Raw genomic sequence first — 26,837 nt, 5'->3', positions numbered from 1 at the left:
GACACACTCCCCGTGACCCCCTGTAAATACTGTCACACTCCCCGGGATCCCCCTGTAAATACTGTCACACTCCCCGGGGCCCCCCTGTAAATACTGACACACTCCCCGGGGCCCCCCCGTAAATACTGTCACACTCCCCGGACCCCCTGTAAATACTGTCACACTCCCCGGGGCCCCCCTGTAAATACTGACACACTCCCCGGGGCCCCCCCGTAAATACTGTCACACTCTCCGGACCCCCTGTAAATGCTGACACACTCCCCGTGGCCCCCCTGTAAATACTGACACACTCCCCGGGGCCCCCTGCAAATACTGTCACACTCCCCCGGACCCCCTGTAAATACTGACACACTCCCCGGGACCCCCCTGTAAATACTGACACACTCCCCGGGGCCCCCTGTAAATACTGTCACACTCCCCCGGACCCCCCTTAAATACTGACACACTGCCCGGGGCCCCCTGTAAATACTGTCACACTCCCCTGGACCGCCTTGTAAATACTGACACACTCCCCGGGACCCCCTGTAAATACTGACACACATTTCCCAGGACTCCCTGTAAATACTGACACACTCCCCGGGGCCCCCTGTAAATACTGTCACACTCCCCATGACCCCCTGTAAATACTGACACACATTTCCCAGGACTCCCTGTAAATACTGTCACACTCCCCGGGGCCCCCCTGTAAATACTGTCACACTCCCCGGGGCCCCTGAAAATACTGACACACTCCCCGTGACCCCCTGTAAATACTGACACACTCTCTGGTAACCCCCCTTAAATACTGTCCCACTCCCCGGACCCCCTGTAAATACTGTCACACTCCCCGGGGCCCCCCTGTAAATACTGACACACTCCCCGGGGCCCCCTGTAAATACTGTCACACTCCCCCGGACCCCCTGTAAATACTGTCATACTCCTTGGGACCCCCCTGTAAATGCTGACACACTCCCCGTGACCCCCTGTAAATACTGTCACACTCCCCGGGGCCCCCCTGTAAATACTGTCACACTCCCCGGGACCCCCCTGTAAATGCTGACACACTCCCCGTGTCCCCCTGTAAATACTGACACACTCCCCAGGACTCCCTGTAAATACTGACACACTCCCCGGGGCCCCCCTGTAAATACTGTCACACTCCCTGGGGCCCCCCTGTAAATACTGACACACTCCCCGGACCCCCCTGTAAATACTGACACACTCCCCGGGGCCCCCCTGTAAATACTGTCACACTCCCCGGACCCCCCTGTAAATACTGACACACTCCCCGGGGGCCCCCTGTAAATACTGACACACTCCCCGGGACCCCATGTAAATACTGTCACACTCCCCGGGGCCCCCCTGTAAATACTGTCACACTCCCCGGGGCCCCCCTGTAAATACTGACACACTCCCCGGGGCCCCCCTGTAAATAGTGACACACTCCCCGGGACCCCCCTGTTAATACTGGCACACTCCCCGGGACCCCCTGTAAATACGGACACACTCCCCAGAACCCCTTGTAAATACTGACACACTCACCGGGAACCCCTGTAAATACTGACCCACTCACCGGGACCCCCTGTAAATACTGACACACTCACCGGGAACCCCTGTAAATACTGTCACACTCCCCGGGGCCCCTGAAAATACTGATACACTCCCCGGGGCCCCTTGTAAATACTGACACACTCCCCGGGACCCCATGTAAATACTGTCACACTCCCCGGGGCCCCCCTGTAAATACTGACACACTCCCCGGGACCCCCTGTAAATACTGACACACTCCCTGGGACCCCCCTGTAAATACTGACACACTCCCCGGGGCCCCCCTGTAAATACTAACACTCTCATCGGACTGGGAGACTCGGCAGGTCCTGCCTCCCCTCGCTCCTGCACTCATACGTGCATCCTCGATCCTCGATCCTCGATGAATCCCTACCAACACCTGCCTCTCCCTCTCCCTCTGCCAGGACTGCCTGCCTCCTTCCGTCTGTGAGCCATGCCTCAGCGCGTGCGGCCATTCAAGGACCAGAGGTACCGGGCTTTGCAGAGGAGTTGCCAGAAGAGGGGGGTCCTGTTTGAGGACCCCCTTTTCCCCACCTCTGACAATTCCATCTACTACACGAGATCACCTCCTGGGACAATTGAGTGGAAGCGACCTGCGGTACGTATAAAGATTGTGTTAAAGTTTAAAGATTAGCTTTCTCGGTCACTTGTACATCGAAACATTCTGTGAACTACTCAGTGACCACTTCATTCAGTACACCTGCTCGTTAATGCAAATATCTATTCAGCCAATCATGTGGCAGCAACTCGATGCATAAAAGCATTCAGACGTGGTCAAGAGGTTCAGTTGTTGTCCAGACCAAACATCAGAATGGGGAAGAAATGTGATCGAAGTGACTCTGACTGTCGAATGATTGTTGGTGCCAGACAGGGTGGTTTGAGTGTTTCAAATCTGTCGATCTCCCAGGATTTTCACACACAACAGTTTCTGGAGCAGAGTTCCCAACCTGGGTCCATGGCCCCCTCAGTTAATGGTTTGGAAAAGGCTGGGAACCCCTAATCTAGAGTTTACAGAAAATGGTGTGTAAAACAAAAAAAGATCCGGTGAATGGCAGTTGTGTGGACCTTGATAAAGAGGCCGGTCAGAGTAGAATGTTCAGACTTGTTCAAGTGGACAGGAGTGCCCTGTGAAGGGGACACCCCTCCTCCCTGGGTAAGTACAACAGAGGTGTGCAGGTCACTCTGAGCACACGTGGCGAACAGACACTTGGTGAGCGTGTGCTGTTTTCCCAATGACCAACACATTCCGAGGATGCGGGTGGGCAGCCTGAAAGTGTCTCCGTGCTTCCAGCACCAACATTCACGATTTACGAGCCCGAACCCATGCATCTTCGGAGGAAACTGGAGAACCCAGGGGAAGCCTGCAGGGAGAGATAACAAACTCCTCACAGGACAGACAGTGGCAGGAACTGATGTGCTGTAAACCATTCCGTTCTAGTCCGTATTCCCACTGATTTGATTTGACGCAAAGCCACACGTTCTGTTTCCCAGCCTAATCACGGGACAATTTACACTAAACTTTGGACTGTGGGAGGAAACCAGAGCACCCGGAGGACAGAGAGAACGTACAAACCCCTCACAGGCAGCGGCCTGTAATTGAAATTGACCCGTGAATTGAACCTGGGTCACCAGTACAGCAAATCATTGCACCATGCGGAAACTACACTACCATGCCGCCCTGTGCCAAATAGAGCTGACTAGTGAACTGGTCATCCAGTTCCACAGGCCCCAGGCATAAATTCTCTTCTTTGTTCTTCAGTGGCCCCACCCTCTCCTGAATTATTTTGTTTTTAAGGAAAGTGTAAAACGCCTCGGGATTCTTAATCTTCCTTGCCAAGGAGATCTCTGATTCACACACACACACACAATGCTGGAAGAACTCAACAGGTCAGGCAATATCTATGGAGAGCAGTAAACAGTTGATGTTTCTGCTCAGATCCTTAAGGAAAATTATGTTGGAAGAAAGCCAGGAAGGGAATAAATAGTTGATGTGGGGTGAAGCTCTTCATCAAGACTGGAAAGGAAGGGGGATAGAAACCCTCATCTGGTGTCACCTATCACCTGCCAGTCTGTCCTCCGACCGTCCCCACAGCCTCCTCCCGCCCCACCGCTTCTGCAATTCTTGCTTCTGCCCCCTTCCTTTCCAGTCAAGGGAATGTGGACTTTATTTCCTTCCTGATTGGTTGAGTTCTTCCAATATTATCTTCCTGATGAAAGATCTCTGCCCGTTGATTCCTCTCCGTAGATGCTCTGGGACGAATCGGGAAAGGCCAGCAGCAATGCAGATTCTTCAGTGAAGTATCCGACAGGAAGCCGCGGATACGAGCCACAGCCGCAGGATGGTGGTGCAGGCCCGCGCTGACTCGGAGAGCCGGGTATACCCGCAGCGGAGCCCCAGCTCACTGAGTCTGGAGCGAAACCAGACTGCGGCAGGTGTGCTGAGGGAGGGCCACTCTGTGCGAGGGGCGATGAGGAGGGAGCTCCACTCTGTGCGAGGGGCGATGAGGAGGGAGCTCCACTCTGTGAAAGGGATGGTGAGGGAGGTCCACACTGTGAAAGGGACGGTGAGGGAGCTCCACACTGTGAAAGAGATGATGAGGGAGCTCCACACTGTGAAAGGGACAGTGAGGGAGCTCCATACTGTGAAAGGGATGGTGAGGGAGCTCCATTCTGTGAAAGGGACGATGAGGGAGCTCCACTCTGTGAAAGGGATGGTGAGGGAGCTCCACACTGTGGAAGGGACGGTGAGGGAGCTCCACTCTGTGAAAGGGACTGTGAGGGAGCTCCACTCTGTGAAAGGGACAGTGAGGGAGCTCCACTCTGTGAAAGGGATGGTGGGAGCTCCACTCTGTGAAAGGGATGGTGAGGGAGCTCCACTCTGTGAAAGGGATGGTGAGGGAGCTACACGCTGTGAAAGGGACGTTGAGGGAGCTCCGCACTGTGAAAGAGACGGTGAGGGAACTCCACATGTGAGTGATGGTGGAGCTCCACACTGTGAAAGGGATGGTGAGGGAGCTCCACACTGTGAAATAGATGGTGAGGGAGCTCCATACTGTGGATGGGTGGTGGGGTGAGAGTGATACACTGAGGAGAGAGCGCCATACTGCGGGAGGGAGCTTTGCACTGTGGCGGGGTGGTGAGAGAGATCCACATTGTGGGAGGGGTGATGAGGGACCTCTACACTGTGGGAAGGATGGTAAGGGAGCTTTGCATTGTGGGAGGAGCGGTGAGGGGTCTCGTCCACACAGTGGGAGGGGCCGTGAGGGTGTTCCACACTGTGTGACAGGCGGTGGGGGAGGGGAGTATTTCTATCAAAACCCCAACTCACCTCCCTCCGACTTGACAAGGAAGATGTTCTCGGGACCCGAGGCGTGAGTTGTTTAGAGAGGTTGTGCGGAAGGGGACATAACTCCTTGGGTGATAGGAGCACTGTTCCCTCTGAGATGCATGGCCAGCCGGTAACAGAAACTCCCCCATGCACATGGCCTTCATTGTCACACCACTGGAATTTGCTTTTATGTTATGTTTTATTGAAGCGTTGCACCGTTTTCAGGCTATGTTAAAAGATCTCCAGCTCAGAGCAATGGTTGGTCCGGGCATATTGCAGGGACTCAGTGGGTGATCTCCTGAAGGTTCATAAAACCACAAGGGCCACAGAGTGAGTGAGTACACACAGAGTCAAGAGCTAGTGGTTAATATCGCAGCAAAGAGATTTTTAAGAAGGGCTAGGTGAGAACATTTTCACCCAGAGGATGAAGAGAACTGCCAGAGGAAGTGGTTAACGCACAGTAAAGCTGCAGGACAGGCTAATTCAAGCCTGTTCTAAATTCACTCTAACCTTCCACTCCCACATAGCTTTCCATTTCTCTATCAGCCCTGTGAGTTTTTTAATGTCCCTAATGTATCTGCCAGGAGGGTGGGGTGCAGATGAGTCCCTACCAAAGGAGGGGTGAGGTGCTCCATCCCTCCGCTAGCCTGCAGGTCACCCTTGGGCGAGGTGTAGCTCCTGCTTAACCCTCCCAGTCGGTGTCACGCAAAGCCATGGGAGCGGGTGGTGGAGGGTCGAACGAGCAGCCGGTGCAGGTCACAAGTCCTGGTTATGTGACCCCTGACCCCAGGCAGACAATCTCTGAAGAGTGTTGATAATGGCTGGGGTCACCCGTCTCGTAAAGACACTGCCCATAAGAAGGCAATGGCAAACCACTTCTGTAGAAGAATTTGCCACGAACGATCGTTGTCTTGGAAAGACTGTGATTACCTGCGTCGTACGACATGGCACAGAGTGACGATGATGTGTTCCCCCTCTCGCCCCTCTCCAGGAACTGTGCACGGACCCGCGGCTGTTTGTCGACGGGATCAGCTCGCGGGATCTGAACCAGGGCAGCCTGGGAAACTGCTGGTTTGTGGCTGCCTGCTCGTGCCTGGCCACCGAGCCCTCGCTGTGGAAAAAGGTCTGATTTCACACAAAGTGCTGCAGGGACTCAGCGGCTATGGAGGGGAGTCGACAATCTGGGCCGAGACCCTGCGACTGCACTGGAAAGGAAGGGGGCGGAAGCCAGAATAAGGAGGAGGTTGGGGGGACAGGAGGAGTATAGTCTGGCAGGTGATAGGAGACACCAGGTGAGGGGGGAGGAGTATAAACTGGCAGGTGACAGGAGACACCAGGTGAGGGGGGAGGAGTATAAACTGGCAGGTGATAGGTGAGACCAGGTGAGGGGGGAGGAGTATAAACTGGCAGGTGATAGGTGAGACCAGGTGAGGGGGGAGGAGTATAAACTGGCAGGTGATAGGTGAGACCAGGTGAGGGGGGAGGAGTATAGACTGGCAGGTGATAGGTGAGACCAGGTGAGGGGGGAGGAGTATACACTGGCAGGTGATAGGTGAGACACTGGGTGAGGGGGGAGGAGTATAAACTGGCAGGTGATAGGAGACACTGGGTGAGGGGGGAGGAGTATAGACTGGCAGGTGATAGGTGAGACCAGGTGAGGGGGGAGGAGTATAAACTGGCAGGTGATAGGAGACACCAGGTGAGGGGGGAGGAGTATAAACTGGCAGGTGATAGGAGACACTGGGTGAGGGGGGAGGAGTATAAACTGGCAGGTGATAGGAGACACCAGGTGAGGGGGGAGGAGTATAAACTGGCAGGTGATAGGAGACACCAGGTGAGGGGGGAGGAGTATAAACTGGCAGGTGATAGGTGAGACCAGGTGAGGGGGGAGGAGTATAAACTGGCAGGTGATAGGAGACACTGGGTGAGGGGGGAGGAGTATAAACTGGCAGGTGACAGGAGACACTGGGTGAGGGGGGAGGAGTATAAACTGGCAGGTGACAGGAGACACTGGCTGAGGGGGGAGGAGTATAGACTGGCAGGTGATAGGTGAGACCAGGTGAGGGGGGAGGAGTATAAACTGGCAGGTGATAGGAGACACCAGGTGAGGGGGGAGGAGTATAAACTGGCAGGTGATAGGTGAGACCAGGTGAGTGGGGAGGAGTATAGACTGGCAGGTGATAGGTGAGACCAGGTGAGGGGGAGGAGTATAGACTGGCAGGTGATAGGAGAGACCAGGTGAGGGGGAGGAGTATAGACTGGCAGGTGATAGGTGAGACCAGGTGAGTGGGGAGGAGGGACGGATGAAGTGAAAAGCTGGGAGGTGATAGGTGGGAAAGGAAAAGGGCTGGAGAAGAGGGAATCTGATAGGAGAGGAGAGTTGACCATGGGAGAAAGGGAAGGAGGTGGGGAAGCAGAGGGAGATGATGCACAGCTGAGAAGAGAAGGTGAAGGTGGGGGTTGAGGGGGGCACTGATTGGAAATTAGAGAAATCTGTGCCCTCACCTGGTCACCTGCCAGCTTGAACTTTGCCCCCACCCTGCTCCACCTTCTTCTGGCTTCTGCCCCCTTCCTTTCCATTCCTGATGAAGGGTCTCAGCCCAAAGTTGGAGAAGGACAGTTTGGGGCCCTGAATGGTGGCGAGGGAGGAGTTTTTGGGGCAGGTGTGGCACTTATTGTGCTTACAGGGAGGGTTGAGTAGGCTAAGGAGTCACGGAGCAAGCGATCCCTACGGAGAGTCATTGGGAGGGAAAGCTCTGCTTAGTGGTAGATCGCAAACGTTACAGAGACTGGTGCACTGAATATGGAGGCTCGTGTGGTGGCAGGGGAGGGCAAGAGGAACTATGTCCCCCAGGTAGCGTTGAGGAAGCTGGGTGTCTGCAGAAGGACTTGGACAGTTTGGAAGAATGGGCAAAGAGGTGGCAGATGGAATATTGTGTTGGGAAGCGTATGGTCATGTGCTTTGGTAGAATGAATATAGGAGGAGATTATTTTCAAAACGGAGAAAATTTAGACATTGGGGACTTGGGAGACCTGGTACAGGATAGACAATAAACAGTAGGTGCAGGAGTAGGCCATTCGGCCCTTCTAGCCAGCACCGCCATTCACTGTGATCATAGCTGATCATACACAATCAGTACCCCGTTCCTGCCCTCTCCCCATATCCCTTGACCACACTATCTATAAGAGCTCTATCTAACTCTCTTGAATGCATCCAGAGACTTGGCCTCCACTGCCATCTGGGGCAGAGCATTCCACAGATCCGCCACTCTCTGGGTGAAAAAGTTTTCCCGCATCTCTGTTCTAAATGGCCTACCCCTTATTCTTAAACTGTGGCCTCTAGTTCTGGACTCACCCATCAGCGGGAACATGCTTCCTGCCTCCAGCGTGTCCAATCCCTTAATAATCTTATATGTTTCAATCAGATCCCCTCTCATCCTTCTAAATTCCAGTGTATACAAGCCCAGTCGCTCCAATCTTTCAACATATGACAGTCCCGCCATTCCGGGAATTAACCTTGTGAACCTACGCTGCACTCCCTGAATAGCAAGAATGTCCTTCCTTAAATTTGGAGACCAAAACTGCACACAATACTCCAGGTGTGATCTCACCAGAGCCCTGTACAGCTGCAGAAGGACCTCTTTACTTCTATACTCAATTCCTCTTGTTATAAAGGTCAGCATGCCATTAGCTTTCTTCACTGCCTGCTATACCTGCATGCTTGCTTTCATTGACTGATGTACAAGAACACCTAGATCTCATTGTACTTCCCCTTTTCCTAACTTGACTCCATTTAGCAAGTAATCTGCCTTCCTGCTTTTGCCACCAAAGTGGATAACCTCACATTTATCTACATTAAACTGCATCTGCCATACATTTGCCCACTCACCCAACCTGTCCAAGTCACCCTGCATTCTCATAATATCTTCCTGACATTTCATACTGCCACCCAGCTTTGTGTCATCGGCAAATTTGCTAATGTTACTTTTAATCCCTTCATCTAAATCATTAATGTATATTGTAAACAGCTGCGGTCCCAGCACCGAACCTGGCGGTACCCCACTGGTCACAGCCTGCCATTCCGAAAGGGACCTGTTAATCCCTCCTCTTTGGTTCCTGTCAGCCAACCAATTTTCAATCCATGTCAATACTCTGCCCCCAATACCATGTGCCCTAATTTTGCCCACTAATCTGCTATGTGGGACTTTATCAAAAGCTTTCTGAAAGTCCAGGTACACTACATCCACTGGCTCTCCCTCGTCCATTTTCATAGTTACATCCTCAAAAAACTCCAGAAGATTAGTCAAGCATGATTTTCCCTTCATAAATCCATGCTGACTCGGACTGATCCTTCTACTGCTATCCAAATGTGTCGTAATTTCCTTTCTTATAATTGACTCCAGCATCATTCCCACTACTGACATCAGGCTAACCGGTCTATAATTCTCTGTTTTCTCTCTCCCTCCTTTCTTGAAAAGTGGGACAACATTAGCCACCCTCCAGTCAGCAGGAACTGATCCTGAAACTATAGAACATTGGAAAATGATTACCAATGCATCCACGATTTCTAGAGCCACCTCTTTAAGTACCCTGGGATGTAGACCATCAGGTCCCGGGGACTTAACAGCCTTCAGACTCAACAGTCTATCCAACACCGTTTCTTGCCTAATATAAATTTCCCTCAGTTCATCCATTACCCTAGTTCCTTTGACCACTATTACATCTGGGAGATTGTCTGTGTCTTCCCTAGTGAAGACAGATCCAAAGTACCTGTTCAACTCATCTGCCATTTCCTTGTTCCCCATAATAAATTCACCCGTTTCTGTCTTCAATGGCCCAATTTTGGTCTTAACTATTTTTTTGCTTTTCACATACCTAAAGAAGCTTTTACTATCCTCCTTTATATCCTTGGCTAGTTTACCTTCGTACCTCATTTTTTCTCCATGTATTGCCTTTTTTGTTATCTTCTGTTGCTCTTTAAAAGCTTCCCAGTCCTCTGTCTTCCCGCTCATCTTTGCTATGTTATACTTCTCTTTTATTTTTATACTGTCCTTTACTTCCCTCGTCAGCCACGGCCGCCCCTTACTCTCCTTAGGATCTTTCTTCCTCTTTGGAATGAACCGATCCTGCACCTTTCGCATTATTCCCAGAAATACCTGCCATTGTTGTTCCACTGTCTTCCCTGCTAGGGTATTGTTCCATTGAACTTTGGCCAGCTCCTCCCTCATAGCTCCTTAGTTCCCTTTGTTCAACTGTAATACTGACACATCCGATTTTCCCTTCTCCTTCTCAAATTGTAGGTTAAAACATATCATATTATGGTCACTACCTTCTAATGGCTCCTTTACCTCGAGGTCCCTGATCAAATCCGGTTCATTACACAACACCAGATCCAGAATTGCCTTCTCCCTGGTAGGCTCCAGTACAAGCTGTTCTAAGAATCCATCTCGGGGGCACTCCACAAATTCCCTTTCTTGGGGTCCAGTACTCCCAGTCTACCTTCCTAAAGGTAGTTCCTAAAGGTAAGTTCATTTCGGGAGGACTAGAATATAATAACAAGGATGCCATGCTGAGTCTTTATAAAGGTAATGGTCAGACTGCACTTGGAGTATTGTGAGCAGTTTTGGGCCCTTTATCACACACACACACACACACACACACACACACACACACACACACACACACACACACACACACACACACACACACACACACACCTTTGTGCCTGGGAAGTCATGTCTGATTAAAGTTCCTGAAGCTGTAGTGAGAAGGCCGATGAGAGTGGTGTGGTAGATGTGGCTGACAAAGCCTCTGGAACGAGCTGCCAGCACAAGTGGTAGATGTGGGTTTGATGTCCACATTGAAGAGAAGTTTAGGTGGGTACATGGATGGGCGGGGTGTGGTCCCAGTGCGGGTAAGGTGGATGGGTCTGGGTAGAATAATACTTTGGCACAAACTAGATTGGCCGAAATTTCTTATTTATAGACAATAGACAATAGGTGCAGAAGTAGACCATTCGGCCCTTCGAGCCTGCACCGCCATTTTGAGATCATGGCTGATCAATCACTATCAATACCCTGTTCCTGCCTTGTCCCCATATCCCTTGATTCCCCTATCCATAAGATACCTATCTAGCTCCTTCTTGAAAGCAGCCAGAGAATTGGCCTCCACTACCTTCCGAGGCAGTGCATTCCACACCCCCACAACTCTCTGGGAGAAGAAGTTTCTCCTTAACTCTGTCCTAAATGACCTACCCCTTACTCTCAAACCATGCCCTCTGGTACCGGACTCTCCCAGCATCCGGAACATACTTCCTGCCTCTATCTTGTCCAATCCCTTAATAATCTTATATGTTTCAATCAGATCCCCTCTCAATCTCCTTAATTCCAACATGTACAAGCCCAGTCTCTCTAACCTTTCTGCGTAAGACAGTCCAGACATCCCAGGAATTAACCTCATGAATCTACGCTGCACTTCCTCTACAGCCAGGATGTCCTTCCTTAACCCTGGAGACCAAAACTGTACACAATACTCCAGGTGTGGTCTCACCAGGGCTCTGTACAAATGCAAGAGGATTTCCTTGCTCTTGTACTCAATTCCCTTTGTAATAAAGGCCAACATTCCATTAGCCTTCTTCACTGCCTGCTGCACTTGCTCATTCACCTTCAGTGACTGATGAACAAGGACTCCTAGATCTCTTTGTATTTCTCCATTACCCAACTCTACACCGTTCAGATAATTATCTGCCTTCCTGTTCTTACTCCCAAAGTGGATAACCTCACACTTATTCACATTAAACGCCATCTGCCAAGTATCTGCCCACTCACCCAGCCTATCCAAGTCACCCTGAATTCTCCTAACATCCTCATCACATGTCACACTGCCACCCAGCTTAGTATCATCAGCAAATTTGCTGATGTTATTTTCTATGCCTTCATCCAAATCGTTAACGTAAATGGTAAACAGCTGTGGTCCCAATACTGAGCCCTGTGGCACCCCACTAGTCACTACCTGCCATTCCGAGAAACACCCATTCACCGCTACCCTTTGCTTTCGATCTACCAACCAGTTTAATATCCATGTCAAATCCTTCCCCCCGATGCCCTGAGCTTTGATTTCACCTACCAATCTCCTATGTGGGACCTTATCAAATGCCTTCTGAAAATCGAGGTACACAACATCCACTGGATCTCCCCCGTCTAACTTCCTGGTTACATCCTCGAAAAACTCCAACAGATTAGTCAAGCATGATTTACCCTTGGTAAATCCATGCTGGCTCGGCCCAATTCTATCACTGCTATCTAGATATGCCACTATTTCATCCTTAATAATGGACTCTAGCATCTTTCCCACCACCGATGTCAGGCTGACAGGTCAATAGTTCTGTGTTTTCTCCCTCCCTCCTTTTTTAAAAAGTGGGATAACATAAGCCATTCTCCAATCCTCAGGAACTGATCCTGAATCTAAGGACCATTGGGAAATGATTACCAATGTATCCGCAATTTCCAGGGCCACCTCCTTTAGTACCCTAGGATGCAGACCATCTGGACCTGGGGATTTGTCAGCCTTCAGTCCCATCAGTCTTCTCATCACCGTTTCCTTCCGAATGTCAATCTGTTTCATTTCCTCTGTTACCCTATGTCCTTGGCCCATCCATACATCTGGGAGATTGCTTGTGTCTTCCCTAGTGAAAACAGATCTAAAGTACTCATTAAATTCTTCTGCCATTTCTCTGTTTCCCATAACAATTTCTCCCAATTCATTCCTCAAGGGCCCAACATTGTTCTTAACTATCTTCTTTCTCTTCGCATACCTAAAAAAGCTTTTGCTATCTTCTTTTATATTTCTGGCTAGCTTGCGTTCGTACCTCATTTTTTCTCTTCGCGTTGTCTTTTTAGTTAAGTTCTGTTGTTCCTTAAAAACTTCCCAATCATCTGTCCTCCCACTCACCTTAGCCATATCATATTTCCTTTTTTTTAATGCTATGCAATCTCTGACTTCCTTTGTCAACCACTGTGACCCCTTTCCCCCCTTTGAATCCTTCCTTCTCTGGGGGATGAACTGATTTTGCACCTTGTGCATTATTCCCAAGAATACCTGCCATTGCTGTTCCACTGTCTTTTCTGCTGGGCTATCCGTCCAGTCAACTTTGGCCAGCTCCTCCCTCATGGCTCCATAGTTTCCCCTGTTCATCTGCAACACTGACACCTCCGAGCTGCCCTTATCCTTCTCAAATTGCAGATAAAAGTTTATCATATTGTGATCATTACCTCTTAACGGCTCCTTTACTGCGAGATCGCTTATCAAATCCTGTTCATTACATAACACTAAATCCAGAATAGTCTTGTCCCTGGTCGGCTCTCGTACAAGCTGTTCCAAGAATGCATCCCGTAGGCGCTCTACAAACTCCCTATCCTGGGGTCCAGCACCAACCTGATTCTCCCAGTTCACCGGCATGTTGAAATCCCCCATAACTACTGCGACATTACCTTTGCCACATGCCAATGTCAACTTGCACCCAATATCCATATACATTTATGTGCTGTAGTGTTCCATGACTCTATGAGTGCACACAGACTTTTTCCCAGGGAAGGGGCATTAAAAACTGTAGACTGAGGGGAAGAGGGCAGAGATTTAATCAGAACCCGAGGGGCAACTGGGTGGTCAGTGTGTGGACCGAGCTGCCAGAGGAGGTGGATTGGACTCGTTCATTAACAACATTTAAAAGGCACTTGGACAGGCAAAGGGAAGAGTTAGCAGGATATGGGCCAAGTGGGAGTAGCTTGGGGAGCATGGACCAGATGGGGCGAATGCCCAGTTTCCAGCTGTGCAACTCTGTGATTCTGTCCCAGTGAAACGTACACCTTTCTCACATAGTTCCACCCAGATGGAGTCTGGTGGGGAATCCAAAATCCTGGACACCGTCACGGAAACATGGCTTGGGTATTCCAGACAGAAACGTGGAGAAACTTCTTCACATTTACGGGGTTGGGAAACCTTCAGCATTCTGTCTTCACACGGAGTTTCTCAGAGTTCACTAGGAGGGTGGAAGGGGATGTATATGGGCAGGGGGGGGTTCTGTGTACTTGAATGGGATGGGCAGTCTGAATATTTTAGAAAGGTGTTCAGTTCTGAGCAGGTGGAAGTGTGTGGACTGTTTATACAGCAAGTGAGATCTGCGTGTTTATACAGGAGAGGGAGATGTGCGTGTTTATACGGGAGAGGGAAGTGCGTGTTTATACGGCTGAGGGAAGTGCGTGTTCATACGGGAGAGGGAGGTCTGCGTGTTTATATGGGAGAGGGAAGTGCATGTTTATACGGGAGAGGGAGCTCTGCGTGTTTATACGGGAGAGGGAGATCTGCTTTTTTGTACAAGAGAGGGAGAACTGCGTGTTTATACGGGAGAGGCAGATCTGCGTGTATATACGGGAGAGGGAAGTGCGTGTTCATACGGGAGAGGGAGATCTCCATGTTCATACGGGAGAGGGAGATCTGCGTGTTCATATGGGAGAGGGAAGTGCGTGTTCATACGGGAGAGGGAGATCTGCGTGTTGATACGGGAGAGGGAAGTGCGTGTTCATAAGGGAGAGGGAGATCTGTGTGTTCATACGGGAGAGGGAAGTGCGTGTTCATACGGGATAGGGAGATATGCGTGTTCGTACGGGTGAGGGAGATCTGCGTGTTTGTACAGGAGAGGAAAGTGCGTGTTTTTTACGGGAGAGGGAAGTGCGTGTTCATACGGGATAGGGAGATAAGCGTGTTCGTACGGGTGAGGGAGATCTGCGTGTTTGTACAGGAGAGGAAAGTGCGTGTTTTTTACGGGAGAGGAAAGTGCGTGTTTATACGGGAGAGGTAAGTGCATGTTTATACGGGAGAGGGAAATGCGTGTTCATACGGGAGAGGGAGATCTGCGTTTTCATACGGGAGAGGGAAGTGCATGTTTATAGGGGAGAGGGAGATCTGCGAGTTTATACGGGAGAGGGAAGTGCGTGTTTATACGGGAGGGGAAGATCTGCGTGTTTATATGGGAGATCTGCATGTTTATACGGGAGAGGGAGATCTTTGTGTTTATACGGGAGAGGGAAGTGCGTGTTTATACGGGAGAGGGAGATCTGCGTTTTCATACGGGAGAGGGAAGTGCATGTTCATAAGGGAGAGGGAGATCTGTGTGTTCATATGGGAGAGGGAAGTGCGTGTTCATACAGGAGAGGGAAGTGCATGTTCGTACGGGAGAGGGAAGTGCGTGTTCATACGGGAGAGGGAAGTGCATGTTCATAAGGGAGAGGGAGATCTGTGTGTTCATAGGGGAGAGGGAAGTGCGTGTTCATACGGGATAGGGAGATATGCGTGTTCGTACGGGTGAGGGAGATCTGCGTGTTTGTACAGGAGAGGAAAGTGCGTGTTTTTTACGGGAGAGGGAAGTGCGTGTTTATACAGGAGAGGGAAGTGCGTTTTTATACGGGAGAGGGAAGTGCGGGTTTATATGGGAGAGGGAGATCTGCGTGTTCATACGGGAGAGGGAAGTGCGTGTTTATATGGGAGAGGGAAGTGCGTGTTCATACGGGAGAGGGAGATCTGCGTGTTTATACAGGAGAGGGATGTGCGTGTTTAAACGGGAGAAGGAGATCTGCGTGTTTATATGGGAGAGGGAAGTGCATGTTTATACGGGAGAGGGAGCTCTGCGTGTTTATACGGGAGAGGGAGATCTGCTTTTTTGTACAAGAGAGGGAGAACTGCATGTTTATACGGGAGAGGCAGATCTGCGTGTATATACGGGAGAGGGAAGTGCGTGTTCATAAGGGAGAGGGAGATCTGTGTGTTCATACGGGAGAGGGAAGTGCGTGTTCATACGGGATAGGGAGATATGCGTGTTCGTACGGGTGAGGGAGATCTGCGTGTTTGTACAGGAGAGGAAAGTGCGTGTTTTTTACGGGAGAGGAAAGTGCGTGTTTATACGGGAGAGGGAAGTGCATGTTTATACGGGAGAGGGAAATGCGTGTTCATACGGGAGAGGGAGATCTACGTTTTCATACGGGAGAGGGAAGTGCATGTTTATAGGGGAGAGGGAGATCTGCGAGTTTATACGGGAGAGGGAAGTGCGTGTTTATATGGGAGAGGAAGATCTGCGTGTTTATATGGGAGATCTGCATGTTTATACGGGAGAGGGAGATCTTTGTGTTTATACGGGAGAGGGAAGTGCGTGTTTATACGGGAGAGGGAGATCTGCGTTTTCATACGGGAGAGGGAAGTGCATGTTCATAAGGGAGAGGGAGATCTGTGTGTTCATACGGGAGAGGGAAGTGCGTGTTCATACAGGAGAGGGAAGTGCATGTTCGTACGGGAGAGGGAAGTGCGTGTTCATACGGGAGAGGGAAGTGCATGTTCATAAGGGAGAGGGAGATCTGTGTGTTCATACGGGAGAGGGAAGTGCGTGTTCATACGGGATAGGGAGATATGCGTGTTCGTACGGGTGAGGGAGATCTGCGTGTTTGTACAGGAGAGGAAAGTGCGTGGTTTTTACGGGAGAGGGAAGTGCGTGTTTATACGGGAGAGGGAGATCTGTGTGTTCATACGGGAGAGGGAGATCTGCGTGTTCATATGGGAGAGGGAGATCTGCCTCTTTATACGGGAGAGGGGGATCTGCATGTTCATATGGGAGAGGGAGATCTGCGTGTTTATATGGGAGAGGGAAGTGCGTGTTCATACGGGATAGGGACATATGCGTGTTCGTACGGGTGAGGGAGATCTGCGTGTTTGTACAGGAGAGGAAAGTGCGTGTTTTTTACGGGAGAGGGAAGTGCGTGTTTATACAGGAGAGGGAAGTGCGTTTTTATACGGGAGAGGGAAGTGCGGGTTTATATGGGAGAGGGAGATCTGCGTGTTTGTACGAGAGGAAAGTGCGTGTTTTTTACGGGAGAGGGAAGTGCGTGTTTATACGGCTGAGGGAAGTGCGTGTTCATACGGGAGAGGGAGGTCTGCATGTTCATACGGGAGAGGGAGGTCTGCGTGTTTATACAGGAGAGGGAAGTGCGTTTTTATACGGGAGAGGGAAGTGCGGGTTTATATGGGAGAGGGAGATCTGCGTGTTTAATATGGGAGAGGGAGGTCTGCGTGTTCATATGGGAGAGGGAGATCTGCGTGTTCATACGGGAGAGGGAAGTGCGTGTTTATATGGGAGAAGGAGATCTGCGTGTTTATATGGGAGAGGGAAGTGCATGTTTATACGGGAGAGGGAGCTCTGCGTGTTTATACGGGAGAGGGAGATCTGCTTTTTTGTACAAGAGAGGGAGAACTGCGTGTTTATACGGGAGAGGCAGATCTGCGTGTATATACGGGAGAGGGAAGTGCGGGTTTATATGGGAGAGGGAGATCTCCATGTTCATACAGGAGAGGGAGATCTGCGTGTTCATATGGGAGAGGGAGATCTGCGTGTTCATACGGGAGAGGGAAGTGCGTGTTTATATGGGAGAGGGAAGTGCGTGTTCATACGGGAGAGGGAGATCTGCGTGTTCATATGGGAGAGGGAAGTGCGTGTTCATACGGGAGAGGGAGATCTGCGTGTTGATACGGGAGAGGGAAGTGCGTGTTCATAAGGGAGAGGGAGATCTGTGTGTTCATATGGGAGAGGGAAGTGCGTGTTCATACGGGATAGGGAGATATGCGTGTTCGTACGGGTGAGGGAGATCTGCGTGTTTGTACAGGAGAGGAAAGTGCGTGTTTTTTACGGGAGAGGGAAGTGCGTGTTCATACGGGATAGGGAGATATGCGTGTTCGTACGGGTGAGGGAGATCTGCGTGTTTGTACAGGAGAGGAAAGTGCGTGTTTTTTACGGGAGAGGAAAGTGCGTGTTTATACGGGAGAGGGAAGTGCATGTTTATACGGGAGAGGGAAATGCGTGTTCATACGGGAGAGGGAAGTGCATGTTTATAGGGGAGAGGGAGATCTGCGAGTTTATACGGGAGAGGGAAGTGCGTGTTTATACGGGAGGGGAAGATCTGCGTGTTTATATGGGAGATCTGCATGTTTATACGGGAGAGGGAGATCTTTGTGTTTGTACGGGAGAGGGTAGTGCGTGTTTATACGGGAGAGGGAGATCTGCGTTTTCATACGGGAGAGGGAAGTGCATGTTCATAAGGGAGAGGGAGATCTGTGTGTTCATACGGGAGAGGGAAGTGCGTGTTCATACGGGATAGGGAGATATGCGTGTTCGTACGGGTGAGGGAGATCTGCGTGTTTGTACAGGAGAGGAAAGTGCGTGTTTTTTACGGGAGAGGGAAGTGCGTGTTTATACGGGAGAGGGAGATCTGTGTGTTTATACGGGAGAGGGAGATCTGCGTGTTCATATGGGAGAGGGAGATCTGCCTCTTTATACGGGAGAGGGGGATCTGCATGTTCATATGGGAGAGGGAGATCTGCGTGTTTATATGGGAGAGGGAGATCTGCCTCTTTATACGGGAGAGGGGGATCTGCATGTTCATATGGGAGAGGGAGATCTGCGTGTTTATATGGGAGAGGGAAGTGCATGTTCATACGGGAGAGGGAAGTACGTGTTCATACAGGATAGGGAGATCTGCATGTTCATACGGGAGAGGGAGATCTGCTTGTTTATACGGGAGAGGGAGATCTGCGTGTTCATACGGGAGAGGGAGATCTGCATGTTCATTCGGGAGAGGGAGATCTCCATGTTTATACGGGAGAGGGAGATCTGCGTGTTCATACGGGAGAGGGAGATCTGCATGTTCATTCGGGAGAGGGAGATCTGTGTGTTCATACGGGGGAGGGAAATCTGCGTGTTCCTACGGGAGAGGGAGATCTCCATGTTTATACGGGAGAGGGAGATCTGCGTGTTTATACGGGAGAGGGAGATCTGCGTGTTTGTACAGGAGAGGAAAGTGCGTGTTTTTTACGGGAGAGGGAAGTGCGTGTTTATACGGCTGAGGGAAGTGCGTGTTCATACGGGAGAGGGAGGTCTGCATGTTCATACGGGAGAGGGAGGTCTGCGTGTTTATACAGGAGAGGGAAGTGCGTTTTTATACGGGAGAGGGAAGTGCGGGTTTATATGGGAGAGGGAGATCTGCGTGTTTATATGGGAGAGGGAGGTCTGCGTGTTCATATGGGAGAGGGAGATCTGCGTGTTCATACGGGAGAGGGAAGTGCGTGTTTATATGGGAGAGGGAAGTGCGTGTTCATACGGGAGAGGGAGATCTGCGTGTTTATACAGGAGAGGGATGTGCGTGTTTAAACGGGAGAAGGAGATCTGCATGTTTATATGGGAGAGTGAAGTGCATGTTCATACGGGAGAGGGAGCTCTGCGTGTTTATACGGGAGAGGGAGATCTGCTTTTTTGTACAAGAGAGGGAGAACTGCATGTTTATACGGGAGAGGCAGATCTGCGTGTATATACGGGAGAGGGAAGTGCGGGTTTATATGGGAGAGGGAGATCTCCATGTTCATACAGGAGAGGGAGATCTGCGTGTTCATATGGGAGAGGGAGATCTGTGTGTTCATACGGGAGAGGGAAGTGCGTGTTTATATGGGAGAGGGAAGTGCGTGTTCATACGGGAGAGGGAGATCTGCGTGTTCATATGGGAGTGGGAAGTGCGTGTTCATACGGGAGAGGGAGATCTGCGTGTTGATACGGGAGAGGGAAGTGCGTGTTCATAAGGGAGAGGGAGATCTGTGTGTTCATACGGGAGAGGGAAGTGCGTGTTCATACGGGATAGGGAGATATGCGTGTTCGTACGGGTGAGGGAGATCTGCGTGTTTGTACAGGAGAGGAAAGTGCGTGTTTTTTATGGGAGAGGGAAGTGCGTGTTCATACGGGATAGGGAGATATGCGTGTTCGTACGGGTGAGGGAGATCTGTGTGTTTGTACAGGAGAGGAAAGTGCGTGTTTTTTACGGGAGAGGAAAGTGCGTGTTTATACGGGAGAGGGAAGTGCATGTTTATACGGGAGAGGGAAATGCGTGTTCATACGGGAGAGGGAGATCTGCGTTTTCATACGGGAGAGGGAAGTGCATGTTTATAGGGGAGAGGGAGATCTGCGAGTTTATACGGGAGAGGGAAGTGCGTGTTTATATGGGAGAGGAAGATCTGCGTGTTTATATGGGAGATCTGCATGTTTATACGGGAGAGGGAGATCTTTGTGTTTATACGGGAGAGGGAAGTGCGTGTTTATACGGGAGAGGGAGATCTGCGTTTTCATACGGGAGAGGGAAGTGCATGTTCATAAGGGAGAGGGAGATCTGTGTGTTCATACGGGAGAGGGAAGTGCGTGTTCATACAGGAGAGGGAAGTGCATGTTCGTACGGGAGAGGGAAGTGCGTGTTCATACGGGAGAGGGAAGTGCATGTTCATAAGGGAGAGGGAGATCTGTGTGTTCATACGGGAGAGGGAAGTGCGTGTTCGTACGGGTGAGGGAGATCTGCGTGTTTGTACAGGAGAGGAAAGTGCGTGTTTTTTACGGGAGAGGGAAGTGCGTGTTTATACGGGAGAGGGAGATCTGTGTGTTCATACGGGAGAGGGAGATCTGCGTGTTCATATGGGAGAGGGAGATCTGCCTCTTTATACGGGAGAGGGGGATCTGCATGTTCATATGGGACAGGGAGATCTGCGTGTTTATATGGGAGAGGGAAGTGCGTGTTCATACGGGATAGGGACATATGCGTGTTCGTACGGGTGAGGGAGTTCTGCGTGTTCATATGGGAGAGGGAGATCTGCGTGTTCATACGGGAGAGGGAAGTGCGTGTTTATATGGGAGAGGGAAGTGCGTGTTCATACGGGAGAGGGAGATCTGCGTGTTTATACAGGAGAGGGATGTGCGTGTTTAAACGGGAGAAGGAGATTTGCGTGTTTATATGGGAGAGGGAAGTGCATGTTTATACGGGAGAGGGAGCTCTGCGTGTTTATACGGGAGAGGGAGATCTGCTTTTTTGTACAAGAGAGGGAGAACTGCATGTTTATACGGGAGAGGCAGATCTGCGTGTATATACGGGAGAGGGAAGTGCGGGTTTATATGGGAGAGGGAGATCTCCATGTTCATACAGGAGAGGGAGATCTGCGTGTTCATATGGGAGAGGGAGATCTGTGTGTTCATACGGGAGAGGGAAGTGCGTGTTTATATGGGAGAGGGAAGTGCGTGTTCATACGGGAGAGGGAGATCTGCGTGTTCATATGGGAGTGGGAAGTGCGTGTTCATACGGGAGAGGGAGATCTGCGTGTTGATACGGGAGAGGGAAGTGCGTGTTCATAAGGGAGAGGGAGATCTGTGTGTTCATACGGGAGAGGGAAGTGCGTGTTCATACGGGATAGGGAGATATGCGTGTTCGTACGGGTGAGGGAGATCTGCGTGTTTGTACAGGAGAGGAAAGTGCGTGTTTTTTATGGGAGAGGGAAGTGCGTGTTCATACGGGATAGGGAGATATGCGTGTTCGTACGGGTGAGGGAGATCTGCGTGTTTGTACAGGAGAGGAAAGTGCGTGTTTTTTACGGGAGAGGAAAGTGCGTGTTTATACGGGAGAGGGATGTGCATGTTTATACGGGAGAGGGAAATGCGTGTTCATACGGGAGAGGGAGATCTGCGTTTTCATACGGGAGAGGGAAGTGCATGTTTATAGGGGAGAGGGAGATCTGCGAGTTTATACGGGAGAGGGAAGTGCGTGTTTATATGGGAGAGGAAGATCTGCGTGTTTATATGGGAGATCTGCATGTTTATACGGGAGAGGGAGATCTTTGTGTTTATACGGGAGAGGGAAGTGCGTGTTTATACGGGAGAGGGAGATCTGCGTTTTCATACGGGAGAGGGAAGTGCATGTTCATAAGGGAGAGGGAGATCTGTGTGTTCATACGGGAGAGGGAAGTGCGTGTTTATACGGGAGAGGGATGTGCATGTTTATACGGGAGAGGGAAATGCGTGTTCATACGGGAGAGGGAGATCTGCGTTTTCATACGGGAGAGGGAAGTGCATGTTTATAGGGGAGAGGGAGATCTGCGAGTTTATACGGGAGAGGGAAGTGCGTGTTTATATGGGAGAGGAAGATCTGCGTGTTTATATGGGAGATCTGCATGTTTATACGGGAGAGGGAGATCTTTGTGTTTATACGGGAGAGGGAAGTGCGTGTTTATACGGGAGAGGGAGATCTGCGTTTTCATACGGGAGAGGGAAGTGCATGTTCATAAGGGAGAGGGAGATCTGTGTGTTCATACGGGAGAGGGAAATGCGTGTTCATACGGGAGAGGGAGATCTGCGTGTTCATATGGGAGAGGGAGATCTGCCTCTTTATACGGGAGAGGGGGATCTGCATGTTCATATGGGAGAGGGAGATCTGCGTGTTTATATGGGAGAGGGAAGTGTGTGTTCATACGGGATAGGGACATATGCGTGTTCGTACGGGTGAGGGAGATCTGCGTGTTCGTACAGGAGAGGAAAGTGCGTGTATTTTACGGGAGAGGGAAGTGCGTGTTTATACAGGAGAGGGAAGTGCGTTTTTATACGGGAGAGGGAAGTGCGGGTTTATATGGGAGAGGGAGATCTGCGTGTTTGTACAGGAGAGGAAAGTGCGTGTTTTTTACGGGAGAGGGAAGTGCGTGTTCATACGGCTGAGGGAAGTGCGTGTTCATACGGGAGAGGGAGGTCTGCATGTTCATACGGGAGAGGGAGGTCTGCGTGTTTATACAGGAGAGGGAAGTGCGTTTTTATACGGGAGAGGGAAGTGCGGGTTTATATGGGAGAGGGAGATCTGCGTGTTTATATGGGAGAGGGAGGTCTGCGTGTTCATATGGGAGAGGGAGATCTGCGTGTTCATACGGGAGAGGGAAGTGCGTGTTTATATGGGAGAGGGAAGTGCGTGTTCATACGGGAGAGGGAGATCTGCGTGTTTATACAGGAGAGGGATGTGCGTGTTTAAAAGGGAGAAGGAGATCTGCGTGTTTATATGGGAGAGGGAAGTGCATGTTTATACGGGAGAGGGAGCTCTGCGTGTTTATACGGGAGAGGGAGATCTGCTTTTTTGTACAAGAGAGGGAGAACTGCGTGTTTATACGGGAGAGGCAGATCTGCGTGTATATACGGGAGAGGGAAGTGCGGGTTTATATGGGAGAGGGAGATCTCCATGTTCATACAGGAGAGGGAGATCTGCGTGTTCATATGGGAGAGGGAGATCTGTGTGTTCATACGGGATAGGGAGATATGCGTGTTCGTACGGGTGAGGGAGATCTGCGTGTTTGTACAGGAGAGGAAAGTGCGTGTTTTTTACGGGAGAGGAAAGTGCGTGTTTATACGGGAGAGGGATGTGCATGTTTATACGGGAGAGGGAAATGCGTGTTCATACGGGAGAGGGAGATCTGCGTTTTCATACGGGAGAGGGAAGTGCATGTTTATAGGGGAGAGGGAGATCTGCGAGTTTATACGGGAGAGGGAAGTGCGTGTTTATATGGGAGAGGAAGATCTGCGTGTTTATATGGGAGATCTGCATGTTTATACGGGAGAGGGAGATCTTTGTGTTTATACGGGAGAGGGAAGTGCGTGTTTATACGGGAGAGGGAGATCTGCGTTTTCATACGGGAGAGGGAAGTGCATGTTCATAAGGGAGAGGGAGATCTGTGTGTTCATACGGGAGAGGGAAGTGCGTGTTTATACGGGAGAGGGATGTGCATGTTTATACGGGAGAGGGAAATGCGTGTTCATACGGGAGAGGGAGATCTGCGTTTTCATACGGGAGAGGGAAGTGCATGTTTATAGGGGAGAGGGAGATCTGCGAGTTTATACGGGAGAGGGAAGTGCGTGTTTATATGGGAGAGGAAGATCTGCGTGTTTATATGGGAGATCTGCATGTTTATACGGGAGAGGGAGATCTTTGTGTTTATACGGGAGAGGGAAGTGCGTGTTTATACGGGAGAGGGAGATCTGCGTTTTCATACGGGAGAGGGAAGTGCATGTTCATAAGGGAGAGGGAGATCTGTGTGTTCATACGGGAGAGGGAAATGCGTGTTCATACGGGAGAGGGAGATCTGCGTGTTCATATGGGAGAGGGAGATCTGCCTCTTTATACGGGAGAGGGGGATCTGCATGTTCATATGGGAGAGGGAGATCTGCGTGTTTATATGGGAGAGGGAAGTGTGTGTTCATACGGGATAGGGACATATGCGTGTTCGTACGGGTGAGGGAGATCTGCGTGTTCGTACAGGAGAGGAAAGTGCGTGTATTTTACGGGAGAGGGAAGTGCGTGTTTATACAGGAGAGGGAAGTGCGTTTTTATACGGGAGAGGGAAGTGCGGGTTTATATGGGAGAGGGAGATCTGCGTGTTTGTACAGGAGAGGAAAGTGCGTGTTTTTTACGGGAGAGGGAAGTGCGTGTTCATACGGCTGAGGGAAGTGCGTGTTCATACGGGAGAGGGAGGTCTGCATGTTCATACGGGAGAGGGAGGTCTGCGTGTTTATACAGGAGAGGGAAGTGCGTTTTTATACGGGAGAGGGAAGTGCGGGTTTATATGGGAGAGGGAGATCTGCGTGTTTATATGGGAGAGGGAGGTCTGCGTGTTCATATGGGAGAGGGAGATCTGCGTGTTCATACGGGAGAGGGAAGTGCGTGTTTATATGGGAGAGGGAAGTGCGTGTTCATACGGGAGAGGGAGATCTGCGTGTTTATACAGGAGAGGGATGTGCGTGTTTAAAAGGGAGAAGGAGATCTGCGTGTTTATATGGGAGAGGGAAGTGCATGTTTATACGGGAGAGGGAGCTCTGCGTGTTTATACGGGAGAGGGAGATCTGCTTTTTTGTACAAGAGAGGGAGAACTGCGTGTTTATACGGGAGAGGCAGATCTGCGTGTATATACGGGAGAGGGAAGTGCGGGTTTATATGGGAGAGGGAGATCTCCATGTTCATACAGGAGAGGGAGATCTGCGTGTTCATATGGGAGAGGGAGATCTGCGTGTTCATACGGGAGAGGGAAGTGCGTGTTTATATGGGAGAGGGAAGTGCGTGTTCATACGGGAGAGGGAGATCTGCGTGTTCATATGGGAGAGGGAAGTGCGTGTTCATACGGGAGAGGGAGATCTGCGTGTTGATACGGGAGAGGGAAGTGCGTGTTCATAAGGGAGAGGGAGATCTGTGTGTTCATATGGGAGAGGGAAGTGCGTGTTCATACGGGATAGGGAGATATGCGTGTTCGTACGGGTGAGGGAGATCTGCGTGTTTGTACAGGAGAGGAAAGTGCGTGTTTTTTACGGGAGAGGGAAGTGCGTGTTCATACGGGATAGGGAGATATGCGTGTTCGTACGGGTGAGGGAGATCTGCGTGTTTGTACAGGAGAGGAAAGTGCATGTTTTTTACGGGAGAGGAAAGTGCGTGTTTATACGGGAGAGGGAAGTGCATGTTTATACGGGAGAGGGAAATGCGTGTTCATACGGGAGAGGGAAGTGCATGTTTATAGGGGAGAGGGAGATCTGCGAGTTTATACGGGAGAGGGAAGTGCGTGTTTATACGGGAGGGGAAGATCTGCGTGTTTATATGGGAGATCTGCATGTTTATACGGGAGAGGGAGATCTTTGTGTTTATACGGGAGAGGGAAGTGCGTGTTTATACGGGAGAGGGAGATCTGCGTTTTCATACGGGAGAGGGAAGTGCATGTTCATAAGGGAGAGGGAGATCTGTGTGTTCATACGGGAGAGGGAAGTGCGTGTTCATACAGGAGAGGGAAGTGCATGTTCGTACGGGAGAGGGAAGTGCGTGTTCATACGGGAGAGGGAAGTGCATGTTCATATGGGAGAGGGAGATCTGTGTGTTCATACGGGAAAGGGAAGTGCGTGTTCATACGGGATAGGGAGATATGCGTGTTCGTACGGGTGAGGGAGATCTGCGTGTTTGTACAGGAGAGGAAAGTGCGTGTTTTTTACGGGAGAGGGAAGTGCGTGTTTATACGGGAGAGGGAGATCTGTGTGTTTATACGGGAGAGGGAGATCTGCGTGTTCATATGGGAGAGGGAGATCTGCCTCTTTATACGGGAGAGGGGGATCTGCATGTTCATATGGGAGAGGGAGATCTGCGTGTTTATATGGGAGAGGGAGATCTGCCTCTTTATACGGGAGAGGGGGATCTGCATGTTCATATGGGAGAGGGAGATCTGCGTGTTCATATGGGAGAGGGAAGTGCGTGTTCATACGGGAGAGGGAGATCTGCGTGTTCATATGGGAGTGGGAAGTGCGTGTTCATACGGGAGAGGGAGATCTGCGTGTTGATACGGGAGAGGGAAGTGCGTGTTCATAAGGGAGAGGGAGATCTGTGTGTTCATACGGGAGAGGGAAGTGCGTGTTCATACGGGATAGGGAGATATGCGTGTTCGTACGGGTGAGGGAGATCTGAGTGTTTGTACAGGAGAGGAAAGTGCGTGTTTTTTATGGGAGAGGGAAGTGCGTGTTCATACGGGATAGGGAGATATGCGTGTTCGTACGGGTGAGGGAGATCTGTGTGTTTGTACAGGAGAGGAAAGTGCGTGTTTTTTACGGGAGAGGAAAGTGCGTGTTTATACGGGAGAGGGAAGTGCATGTTTATACGGGAGAGGGAAATGCGTGTTCATACGGGAGAGGGAGATCTGCGTTTTCATACGGGAGAGGGAAGTGCATGTTTATAGGGGAGAGGGAGATCTGCGAGTTTATACGGGAGAGGGAAGTGCGTGTTTATATGGGAGAGGAAGATCTGCGTGTTTATATGGGAGATCTGCATGTTTATACGGGAGAGGGAGATCTTTGTGTTTATACGGGAGAGGGAAGTGCGTGTTTATACGGGAGAGGGAGATCTGCGTTTTCATACGGGAGAGGGAAGTGCATGTTCATAAGGGAGAGGGAGATCTGTGTGTTCATACGGGAGAGGGAAGTGCGTGTTCATACAGGAGAGGGAAGTGCATGTTCGTACGGGAGAGGGAAGTGCGTGTTCATACGGGAGAGGGAAGTGCATGTTCATAAGGG

The 26,837-nt window shown here is 50.6% G+C and overlaps 1 protein-coding gene across 2 annotated transcripts in view; it reads left to right on the top strand.

Annotated features, from left to right (window-relative positions):
• Positions 1-26,837, top strand: part of LOC132397003 (calpain-5-like) — a 68,151-nt gene that overhangs the window by 5,787 nt on the left and 35,527 nt on the right. The window contains exons 2-3 of one of the 2 annotated variants that reach the window (XM_059975199.1): positions 1,953-2,146; positions 5,868-5,999. In XM_059975199.1, the coding sequence (XP_059831182.1) occupies positions 1,982-2,146; positions 5,868-5,999 (297 nt within the window). In that variant the 5' untranslated portion in view covers positions 1,953-1,981. The remainder of the gene's footprint in view (positions 1-1,952; positions 2,147-5,867; positions 6,000-26,837) is intronic. The other variant, XM_059975200.1, reaches the window with a different exon arrangement.

The sequence above is a fragment of the Hypanus sabinus genome, chromosome 7, assembly GCF_030144855.1.
Source record: "Hypanus sabinus isolate sHypSab1 chromosome 7, sHypSab1.hap1, whole genome shotgun sequence".
Taxonomy (NCBI): domain Eukaryota; kingdom Metazoa; phylum Chordata; class Chondrichthyes; order Myliobatiformes; family Dasyatidae; genus Hypanus; species Hypanus sabinus.
This window is presented reverse-complemented; position numbering and strand designations above follow the sequence as displayed.